Raw genomic sequence first — 12,115 nt, forward strand, 5'->3', positions numbered from 1 at the left:
ATTGCCTTCCCTGCAGTGAAATTATCAACTTTTGGGACAACTGTTTTTCAGGAATTGTAGTAACTTCCCTTGGATCTCAATTAAATTGAATTACCTTCCTTTCAAAAATACATGTACACTAAGTTGCGTCTGCGACACTTTTGACTACAGAAAAAAGTAAAAGCAAATACTTATATGTGATTTATTTTATAATTAACACAGAATAAAAAGATAAATATGGATGATATTAACGAAAATGTCTTAGATCTCTTGTTTGGACACTTTTTGATGCGGATGCATTTTTAAATAGCAATTCTGAAATTGAGCAATTTGATGAACACACAGCTAGAGAAACAACAGAATTACTACAAAATAATTAAAACAATGCTGCCAGATCTATGGTAGAAGAACATTCCCAAATTTCAAAAATAGTACGTGGAAGAAAATTTAGAAATGTGAATGTAGATCATTTTCTCGAAGAAAATGTAAACAAAAATACAGTGCAAAACAAAAAGTGGTCATAAAGTGTTTCTTTCTCACAAAGGAGAACACCGCAACATTAATTTATTCCGCCTGATCAACTTAATGACTTGGTCTGTAATGGTTAGCTTTCTGTAACAAAAAAATGGGGAAGAGTATGACCGACAAGTTTGAGAAGCTTTGTCAGTTCTATCGACAGACACTGAAAGGTATCACAATCAAAAGTATGCATCGTAAAACGACATAAAAAGCAAACACCAATCACTGAAAAGGCAATTGCTTGGAAACAAACCAAAGGCCGCAGGATCCCTGACAGATCAGCACATTGAAAAAAAAATATGAAGCAAAAACCCAATGATATTTACCAGCAAAATTATTGTTCACTCCATGTGGTTCATATGAGTTACTTCCATCGGGATGTGCACTGGCATTGATATCCATACTCTTAAGTGGGTTGATATTTCTGTTAGTCTCGATGAAGGCTTCGGACGCGAGTTCTTGCAGCTGTCTAAAGAAAGACAAACAAAGACCTGTAATGGGGCAAATGCACGCGACATAAGGTATTTACATAACATTGGCAGTCATATTAAAGCTTAGAAATATATATTTCTTTTTGTAACAAAATGCTTATGAGAGTTTGATTTAAATATAAAACACACATAAAAACCCCACAAAAAACACAATTGTACCAATAATTATTATTTCTGAACAAATGACCATCCCCCTAAAGAGACAAAGCCAACTAAGAGCTCATGCTGTGCTGGCAGATCCTGCAACAGGTCCTGTTCATCTATACAGAACATACGCATACAAGCCCAGCTGAAATGCTTCAGGAAAACACCCCGCTTTACCTCAGCATTTATACTTCACGTCAGGGTGGATGGTTCAAGAGATCTGCAATGGGTTCAACAAACTGTATAACATCATGGATCGAATGAAAGCAGATGCTGGCATAGACGAAGCGAGAATTACTCCCTACAGGTATAATTAATAGCAATTTATTCAATAACAAATATATCATCCTCAAGTTTTTTTGCGTCATTTTTCCATAGTTGTTTTCCTTTGTTGCTGCTAGTGTCAAACATTGGCTCTCGTTTGGATAATTACATTTCAAACATCAAAACAATTGCTCAAACAATCTTAAAGTTTTTCGTTTCATCTTAGGTTCAAGTATGCACGTTGTTATATGTTGATGTTCTTTTGCAGGGCCAGAAAACGAATGGTTCAGAAGCTCAACGATGAAGGTGTACCTTCCAACCAAATCGTCCAAATTTAAGGCCATACGAATATAAACAGCCTGCATAATTACAGTAAATTGAACACAAACCAGTCTATGGAGATCTCGGATATTCTGTCGAATGATAATTCCAATGGTGGACCAACTAATGCATCCAGAAGAAACATGCATGCAGCCGATGCTGCTACGAACATGTCCCGTTGTTTGTTTGTAAAGACCAATTTCATAGGAAATGTCACTTTCAATTTTAAGAATCAAGGACAAAACACTCTCTCGCAGAAGCAGCATGTGGTGAACAGAAATCCACAAATTCCTTCTCCATGTTTCAATCAGGGGAAGAAACGACCTATCTACAAGAGAATCCTGCTGATATCTAATAGTGAGAGCGATTGAACAAGTATTTAAGTTAAACAACTGTCTTTTTATTTGTAAATCCCCATTTGTTTTGATGACACTGTGGACTAAAAATATTCCATTCGGTAAACGCCGAAGCGTGTAATTCGGTTTGTATTAATGTGCTCTTTAATTGTATTGTTAATAAACTGTTCTTATTTTGAAACAAATGCATAAATAAAAAGTTCATTGATGAATACTTTTTTAAAGTTTGCACTGAAACATTAGTAATTACTAAACTGCAACATAATTACTTGGATAACTACTTTTTCGGTGAACCGGAAATGGAAAATGCGGTCACACAATTTGCATGAGGGGCGTCCCACGGGTAGCGTCGTAAATATCAATCTCCTAATAATAAATAAATAAAAAAAAAACTAATAAAACTCCGTAAATAAGCATTAAAGAAAGAGAACACTCGTGATCATAGAAAAACTATATTTTCAGTCGTGGCTTCGCCACTCGTGAAAATATGTTTTTCTATGACACTTATGAAATAAAATACGATCTTACACTGAAATAAACACATATCCTCTATACATTTGTTTGACGAGATGCTTTGTTGCATAAGTCGAAATAAACTTCTTTTCTGTTCTGTTTTATCCTAACGTCACAGCGAATTACTTCTTGAGTTGATGAGTGATCGTTCAGAAACTGTATACACGTGATCAGTTTGAACTTGAATATGAACCACGCTTTAATTAGATTCTTGTTACGCACGTTATAATGAAATTTATGAACGAAGTTTGACATTTTGAACATTAAATAGTCTAACAGGACTTCAAACCAAATATAGTCCATTTATTTGATAGTATATATTCCGTTACTCTGTGATAAGTTTCAAAGGATATGATAATATTCCTTTAGACCACATGTGAGGAAACATCAGTATATTATATAGTTTCATTCAAGCAAAATATTAAAGTGACACTCGTTTTTTAATCAATAAATACTCATGTACAACAAACATACATGTTGAGTGATAAACCTTTAACTAATTACTGAAGAATGCATTTATCGAACATAGTAATTATTGATTACAAGGTTGTAACCGTGTTTAAATAGCTGAAAAAGCATAAATACTGGTGTGCCCTAAAAGTTACAGTGATCAACGATCTTCACATAAGGTACCCTGTCTCCTGTACCTTTCTTTCCAATTAATCACTGTATCTTTCATAAGAACCATTGTTTTTGTTATGTTTTCATCATTTTCGGTAATTAAAAACCATTTTATTAATTGTGGTGCATTTTATTTGGGAGTGAGAGTGCATCTTTATTCTTTAATGGCAGGCCCATTAATGTGTATTTTGTATTAAAACAGGACCGAACGGTTCCAAGTGCACAGTGTTATGGACTCCCATGACGGGGGTGTTATTCCTTCCATATGTTCTATGACTGAGGAGGATACATTATCAGATGTAAACACAAACGAAGATGACTTTTTGCCTTTCCCACACCTTTTGACTGAGGAGGACACAATATCAGATGAACCCACAAACGAGTTGACTCATGTGTCTTCAGCAGAAAAATCAACATTTACAATAATTGGTAAATCATACTTAATTTGTAAGGCGTCAAATTGCATTTAATTGAAATAAACCAAAACAGATATCAGTATTTCTTCGAGATCAATTAATTAATTTATAGAGTGCAAATATGCCAGGGCAATATTTTCGACTATCATCCCACACTATCGTCAACTACCACACTCTTGCCCTCTGACGTCATGAAATTTACAGTTTTAAGATTGTTTTCTCTCTTGATTTACATGTTAATATTAATCGAATTATCAAAGTTTTTGTTCGGTATAATCAAATAGACATTGCCTGCATTGAGGGCGACAGTGCATATTGTCAACCTTCGGAAAACGCTGTTAACCTCGGCTTCGTCTCGGTCTACAGCATTTTCCTCATGTTGACAATATGCACTGTTACCACCAAGGCAGTAATATTTATATAATGTACATGTATTCTTGAAACTCTTTTTTGATATGATTTACTATGATTTAAGACAGGAAAGAAGTGTATACACTTGGCGACAAAATCAAAGTACAGATAGAGCTTTACGACCATGCTGGGAACCGGAAGTCTAGTGGAGGTGAGTTGGTCAAAGTCACCCTTACCAGAAGTGACCTTACAAATACGGCTGTCACTGGTTACGTGCTTGACAACGGTAACGGAAGCTACACGGCGGAAATAGAGGCACTATGGGCTGGCAAATCAAACTTGTCTGCTAGTCTGGTTTACAGCAGGCAAGCCATAGCTGCTCTATATAGAATAAGGAGAGAGGTGAGTTGGTTACTACTTTGTAATAATGACTTTTGTGTCTATTTGTGTCTCATTTCAGATACATATACAAACTATGTTATAATGAAGTCCCATTCGATACAATCAACCGTGGAAGAGAAGGTTAGTAAAATATAAACCTCGGGAATGAATCAAATCTATAGTCATAGAAAAAATACTCTATTTTGACGTGTGATTTGGTTTATATTTACAAATAAAGATATGAATTATTAGCATTAGACCTCTTTAAAACTTGTTTTTTGACCTTCTCACTTAAAGTTGCATGGTTACTCCAAAAAAGATTTACCACAATTCATACACTTGTTTTAATATACGAAAAAGGATGAATACACGTCGGAATGAGTGGTTCTCAGGATACCGAGTTGAATATGAAAGGAAGGTGCAGACAACAACGTTTTTCTGATTGATGAGACGATAGTAGATCGCAGTAAATTTTTTAGCATTATCCAATCATTTAATATTTTTGCGTTTTCAGCCGTTATAATCTCGTTATGAGTAATTATTATTCTTTTATAAATGCATTAATTAGTAAGACGTTGAAGGTATATCATTCAAAAGTTATGTTATACATATGTGTGTATTGATTTTAAATAAGTGTGTCACTTTAAAGCGAACACGTCGACAGAAACGTTTAAGAAACCAGGCCCAAATTTTTCGAAACTTCTTAAGTCCATTGAAACGATATTAAACTACATGTAAGCTCACTAATTTTGTTTTTCAATTATTGGGTAATATTAACATCTTAAAGAGAATTCATTCTTTAGATATCATTTATCTTGATATTTATCACAACAAACCGCAATTCATTCATCAAATTCAATTTAAGTAAGTACTTAGGCTTATTAAAATAAGCTTCTTAAGCCTGTTAAGCTTAAGAGATGTTGAGAACATGGAGCCAGGAGCGGTCCCAGGATTTGACATTAGAGGAGGAGTAAGTTAGGGACGTTACCTTTTGACTTGCGCCCCTCCTTCAGAACCAAAATTTATTTGTTTAAAAGTGTCGGCAGTGGGGTTTGGTACTCTCCAAGAAAACTTTAACCTCTTTATAGTCCGAATGGTGCATTTCGGAATATTTCATTAATTGTTATACCGTATATTAAAATAAAAAAGTGAACTTTGAACTTTGGCGATTTTAGGGGTTGCGCACGCCGGATACGCCCTCCGGATACACCCCCCGGATCCGCTAGTAGAAACATATAGAGCAATTACATTAATATTTCAGTGAAAACATCTATCCTTCAAAGGTTAAAATAGTACCCAAAATAACAAAATATGTATACCGCGCAACAGTTTTGTCAAATTAATGCTACTGTATATACCATTAATATTTTCATTTTTTCGACTAGTTTATGTTACATTTGATAACAAAGTTACAACTTATATGCCAATGATTACAAACGAATTATTTTACAGTTAAAACCAGAAAAATTTAAGAGGCATTAACGTTTTATTTTTTAAATTAGTCTTTACAAATAAGGTCCGAAATACTTCAGACAACAATGAATGCGACGAACAGCATGTTTAAGAATGTATTAAAATGTAAACATGCAATAACTCATCATCTTCTTCTTGGATAAAGATATGTTTTCCATTCGATTGCCGTGCATGGAATTGCAGACTTTTAGATGTAAATACAAATTTTCGGACTATACTTGAACAAAAACTGAGCAAGGAGTTTACTTGATAAATTTAATGTGGTACTGTTTTTCTTCATTTTGAATTAAAGTAATTTAATAGATTAATACTAAAGTAATGCACCAGTCATTTGTACCCGCCCCCCCCCCCCCCTTAGGTCCGAGGGTATACCGGAGATAGCCGGGGAAATGGGCCATGTGTTTACCTTCCAGGTGGCCCCGCAGTGCCAGGTGAATGCGGTGGTTTTGTCTTCGCACCAAAATATCGGTCAATGGGCCTTACCTAAGGTGTGCGGGGCATTTGGCCTTTTTTTTACAGGAGTTCGTTCCCGGATTTTACACGGGCTTGACTGGACCGAAAGTCAAAGTCACCACCATTCCCCGGACCAGGGGGCCGTGGTTTCAATTGACTGGTGCAATTTACTAGGATATTTTAAGAAATTTTGACCTTTTGATCTTTTATTGGAACAACTGCCAAGTAAATTTGTTGAGCATTTATTAAATATTGCCCATAATTTTTTAATATTAACTTTGTCAGTTATCAAAAATGCATAGAATGTTTCAAATTGAATGTTTAGCCTACTTGTATTATTTTGTGTTAAATACTGTTAAAAACGTTCAATATTAGCAGTCAATACTCCTGTCCTTTGTTACTTATTTTGTAGATACTTTCAACGAGGGTTATTCAGGCCACATTTAGCAGTAGGACATATCAAGAAACAACTGACTGCCATCCAAATATTTCACATTTATTGAAACTGAAGAACTACAGTGCTTTTTGCAACTTTACATACATCAATTCTGGGATGCCATGGTACTGTGGGCGACCACGTGACATTCATTTGCTGTGTGAAGACTGGCATGCGGTCAAAACACAGGCATTTCCACCCTTGCCTATCACCAAAGTAGAAGACACGATTATCTCAAGGTACGCTTACGTAGAGGACTTATTAGTAAAATATTATGTATTAAAAGCACGTGTTTTAAATTCATATTTGCACGATACTACAAATAATAGACCATGGCTGGTATTTAATATTGGTCTCAATTGGATCTAAGAACGATGAAGCTAATAAATATATCTTCTCATGTAATAAGGTTTTAAAACAATTTTTTATCACGTTATTTGGCTTGGGGTTGAACGTGTAAACAAAACGCTTTCGTGAAATGATTAAAAAAAATCATAGCGTCACAATTTTGGAAGCTGCACCCTCACATATTGACAATTTTGTATTTTCGTTTAGTTTTTGTCTCAGAATCAGCTGATTATGGTATCGATGCCTTCAATTCGGTCATATCGGATAACCCACAATTATTATATTATAGAACAAATCTTATTTCTTTGGTATTTCAAATAAGATTTGAGAAAATAGTTTACTGTTATCTAGCCATGTTATTGTCGCACAGTATTATGCAACTAGTGAAGCCTTTCTTGTTTAGAGGTGTTGTTCCCATCTCAAAAGCCATTGCCCTTCAAGTAGCGGGAAATCGGCAGATGGAGGCCAAGAATCCTTGTTCCCGCAGGAACTTCCGTGAACTCTGGAGAGAACGACAGTCCACGGGATACTTCTTCAACGGAATTTGGCATCTGAGACAATGTGCAGGTATGTTTAGATCTTACAACGGTTACACGGTTTACAACACCCTAGGCTCGTTCATTTTTGAACTACCTTATTTAATGGCATTGGACGCATACTTGTACTCATATATATTTCTATTTGCCCTGCGCTTGGTTGTATAATTCTCATTCATCAGGGGTTTGATAATGGTATCTGTGGTATGCAAAGCATCATCACTCTGGTGAACGAGAATGGGTTGTGTAGCATTGGCCATTTATTTGGGCAATAATGGTTAGAGAAAAAACATTCATGTGCTGCTGGAAATTGTTCGAAATAAACATCTTCATTCTGTTAACAAATTACGTAAAACCACGTGATATGGTCATTTTGATGATCCCGTTAAGAATAAACATAGTATTTGCCAGGATTTACGATATTGAATCACATCAAATTATATTTCGATTTCAGGAATAAACAGGACTCAAATTCCGGGATGCATACAAAACAAGACGATGTACCTACTAGGAGACTCAACATTACGCCAATGGTATTTAAACTACGTACTAAAAAACCTCGAATGTCAACCGACGAGTGAGGATTGGACTAAAGTAAAATGGCTCAAGCCAGCAACATGCAGGAACAAGCAACTGAATTTCAGTGCTAGCTGGTTTATACCCTCTCAACCGATATTTGCAGACGATGACGAGAACAGCTATACTTTGTACTCGATTGCCCGCCATATTGATGATATTCCTGACAATGAAGAAACATTTGTTGTGATTCATTTGTTTATGCACATGGTGCCATACCATCATGGTGTTTTCCAAAAAAGGATGGCAATAATAAAAAGAAGTGTCGAAAAGTTATTGAACCGAAATCCAAAGGCCAAGGTATTTCTTAAAGCACCACACACTTTCCTCGATACCCCATGGGGAGGGGCAAGGCTAGACGACTTCTTCGGATTCCTGTATACAAACATATTATATCAAACATTCCGTGGGCTCCATGACAAGGTTGTCTTTCTCAATAACAGGGACAGTTCGGACGCTCTTCAACTGAAACCGAATCATCCACCACCATATGTGGTACTAGCCATGGTGGACCAAATGTTTTCATATGCATGCACATGACATTTTAAGTATAACGGTTTCATTGATGAAGCCGGGTACTCGATATGTAGCTAGCGGCACTCATACTGTTAGTATTTTATTGTCGACTTTAGGCCGGCGAAAGGGACACAACTCCCATTAAAATGTTGGAAGTTACATTTTATTCATTTTCTTTAGGCCGATCGAAGCGACACTACTCTTCCACGGTTATGTAGTAATATCAAAATATTTCATAATATATTTTAAAGCTGCACTATCACAGATTGAACGTTTTGACAACTTCTTTATTTTTTGTCTTGGAACGAGCTATTTTTTGCGAAAATCCATGGAAACCAGTTATATAAGACTGCTGATAAAACAAATTAGATCGCAGATTTTTATATTGAAGTTCAAAAAATTATGTTTTATGTAGTTTTTCTTAAACAGTTAGTAAGCCATTAATTAATTAAACATTAATTTTCGAACAGAAATATTAAAAACTACGATCTGATTTTTTGTCAGCAATCTTATATCCTTGGTGTGCAGATATTTACGCAAACAATTGCTTTTTCCAAGACAAAAAATAAAAAAGTTGTAAAAATGGTATATCTGTGAGAGTACAGCTTTAAGGCAATATTTTTTATTTTTACATATCATTTAATGATTAGCTTGCCTATTCTTATGCATTAATGTTTTCTAGATGCAAAATTGAATATACTGTTACATATATGTAAATTGCATTTTAAAAGAAATTACATTTTGTTATGCCTGGAAATTTGCACTGTATTAATATTTTACTGACTCGGATGTGCGTTGAAATAAAATACTTAATATATAATTTATAGTGGTACATGCAAAATGGTTTAAATGTTTGCAAGTAAGCTCATATGCATTTGATATTGTTGAATTGAAGGTTCAATTGTTATATTGACCAACTTAAAATATAAAATTGTGACTTCTGTCGACCTTCCTTAAAAGCCAACACGGTTCAGGTAACGTTCGGTAGTCAGTGTGTGTATATCACGTGACAGATTGCGTCCTAAATGCTACGTCGGAAGGCAACATTTAGCTAACATTTCGAATAAAGACATTAAACAAAAATAACTTTCCTATTTCTTAACCATTTTAAATGAAACATAGCGCAGTCTACGCCGCTTACGGAGCCCCGCCTTCAGTATTTTACCACAGTTTGATTGTGAGTTTAGTTTCTTAAAACACTTCAACATTTTTTTCACAAAACGGCCGACTGACGGAGCACTATCAAAACATTATTTTTGAAACAGGTTTGTCGAAGTGTTTGATGAAACTAAAGTCCTTATCAGACTCGGGTAATAATACGAAGGCGGGGATCTTTCTATGTAGAGCACACGGTTCAGGAAACGTTCAGTAACGAGATGGGGACATCCAGAGTTATCTTCCTTTGATCTGAATACATTTATTTTCGTTCTTGCAAGCACGAGAACCTTATTTGTAAGTGCTCAGTAAGGCATGATGCTCTTACAATACACATGCTACTATATATATATATAGTAACATTTAACTATAGAAATTCGTTTTTGCAAAATTGATTATCGTTTCCACCCGTGAGATTATCACGGCACGTGAGGACGATTATGGCATATAGCCCATGGAAGTCGAGCACGTGCACCATGACGTCATTTTCACGAAATGAAAAATGGCCGACGAAACCCTGGTAGGCAAACAGTTTTAGAAGCAAAGCGTTAAGGTATTTAAACAAAATTATCGATGGAAGCAAAGTGAAATTAGTTTTACCGTAAATGACACATTCCGTGATTCCGTACCGAATTCAACCTGGAACCGTACCGGACTTTTTACATTAGGCGCCGGTCAATTAGCAGTGAAACAAGGATTTTTTGGTCGAAACGTTATGTTTTACTTTATCCGCTGAGAAATGTTAAATATTGCCTCGAAATGGCTTAGACCATTCAAGCCGAGATTCTTATGAAAATGCGCTTAGACTTGATCGACCCTTGCTGTCCTCAATGAAATGAACGTCAAAATTGAACGATGTAAAACTAAGAAGTATTTGAAGAATAGAAAAATGTCCGTCTTATTACGAAAACACGTGAGAAAAGGTTTGCTTTTTGATATCAGTTACTCGTTATTTTCCATAACATATGCAATTTAAAACCAATTTGGTGTGTCTCATTTTTCTTCCTTTCAGGCTTTCTGCTATTCAATTCTTATGCTGTTCCACAACACTTTCAAAACCATTTAAAATCATTGACAACTTAAAACACATGTTTTGTTCCTAATAGAACATTTACCATGGATTGTTTTATAAGTTATGTTCCAATGACAGTGTTGATGAACAAGTAAGACATACCGCTCGAGTAATAATTATGAACGTAGTGTCCAGTAAGACATGCCGCTCTTATAATGTTGATGATCGTAATGTCGAATGGGACATACCGTTCTTTTGATATTTATAGCATATCACTCCAGTATTGCTGATGAACGCAGTGTCCAGTGAGACATGCCGCTCTATTGATGTTTATGAACGTAATGAACAGTTAGACATACCCCTCCTATAATGTTGATGATCGTAATGTCGAGCGAAACATGCCGCTCTATTGATGTTTATGAACGTAATGTCCAGTAAGACATACCCCTCCTATAATGTTGATGATCATAATGTCGAGCGAAACATGCCGCTCTATTGATGTTTACGAACGTAAAGTCCAGTAAGACATACCGCTCTTATAATGTGTATGAACGTAATTTCCAGTGAAACATGCCGCTCTGTTGATGTTTGTGAACGTAATGTCCAGTAAGACATGCCGCTCTTATAATGTTGATGATCGTAATGTCCCTTATGACATACCGCTTTTATAATGTTGATGATCGTAATGTCCAGTGAGGCATGCCGCTCTATTGATCGTTCTAATACTCATAAACTAAGTAAATGGAAATCATGTTGGGGTTAATGATTGTTTTCGAGTGGATGGAAGTTATTCTGAAATTCATGAGCCAATTAGATGGAAAACATGCTGGGGTTTATGATTTGTTTAAGAGTAGATGGAAAGTATTCTGATATTCATGAGCCAAGTAGATGGAAATCATACTGGGGTTAATGATTTGTTTAAGAGTAGATAGAAGTCATTCTGATATTCATGAGCAAAGGAGATGGAAAACATGCTGGGGTTAATGATTTGTTTCAGAGTAGATGGAAAGTATTCTGATATTCATGAGCAAAGTAAATGGAAAACATGCTGGGGTTAATGATTTGTTTAAGGGTAGATGGAAAGTATTCCGATATTCATGAGCCAAGTAAATGGAAATCATGCTGGGGTTAATGATTTATTTAAGAGTAGATAGAAGTCATTCTGATATTCATGAGCCAACTTGATGGAAATCATGCAGGGGGTAATTATTTGAGAAGATTGAAGACATGAGCCAAGTAAAAGGAAATTATTCT

At 35.5% G+C, this 12,115-nt stretch overlaps 1 protein-coding gene across 1 annotated transcript; it reads left to right on the plus strand.

Moving 5' to 3' along the window:
* The first annotated feature begins 604 nt into the window (after positions 1–604).
* Positions 605–8,718, plus strand: LOC128204399 (NXPE family member 1-like). Its single transcript, XM_052905816.1, has 7 exons — positions 605–668; positions 1,335–1,440; positions 3,411–3,637; positions 4,100–4,377; positions 6,695–6,957; positions 7,470–7,633; positions 8,057–8,718. Exons 1-7 carry the CDS (start codon positions 605–607, stop codon positions 8,716–8,718), a joined length of 1,764 nt encoding a protein of 587 aa, XP_052761776.1.
* Positions 8,719–12,115: the final 3,397 nt, after the last annotated feature.

This window comes from Mya arenaria, chromosome 10 (assembly GCF_026914265.1).
Source record: "Mya arenaria isolate MELC-2E11 chromosome 10, ASM2691426v1".
NCBI classification, from domain to species: Eukaryota; Metazoa; Mollusca; class Bivalvia; order Myida; family Myidae; genus Mya; species Mya arenaria.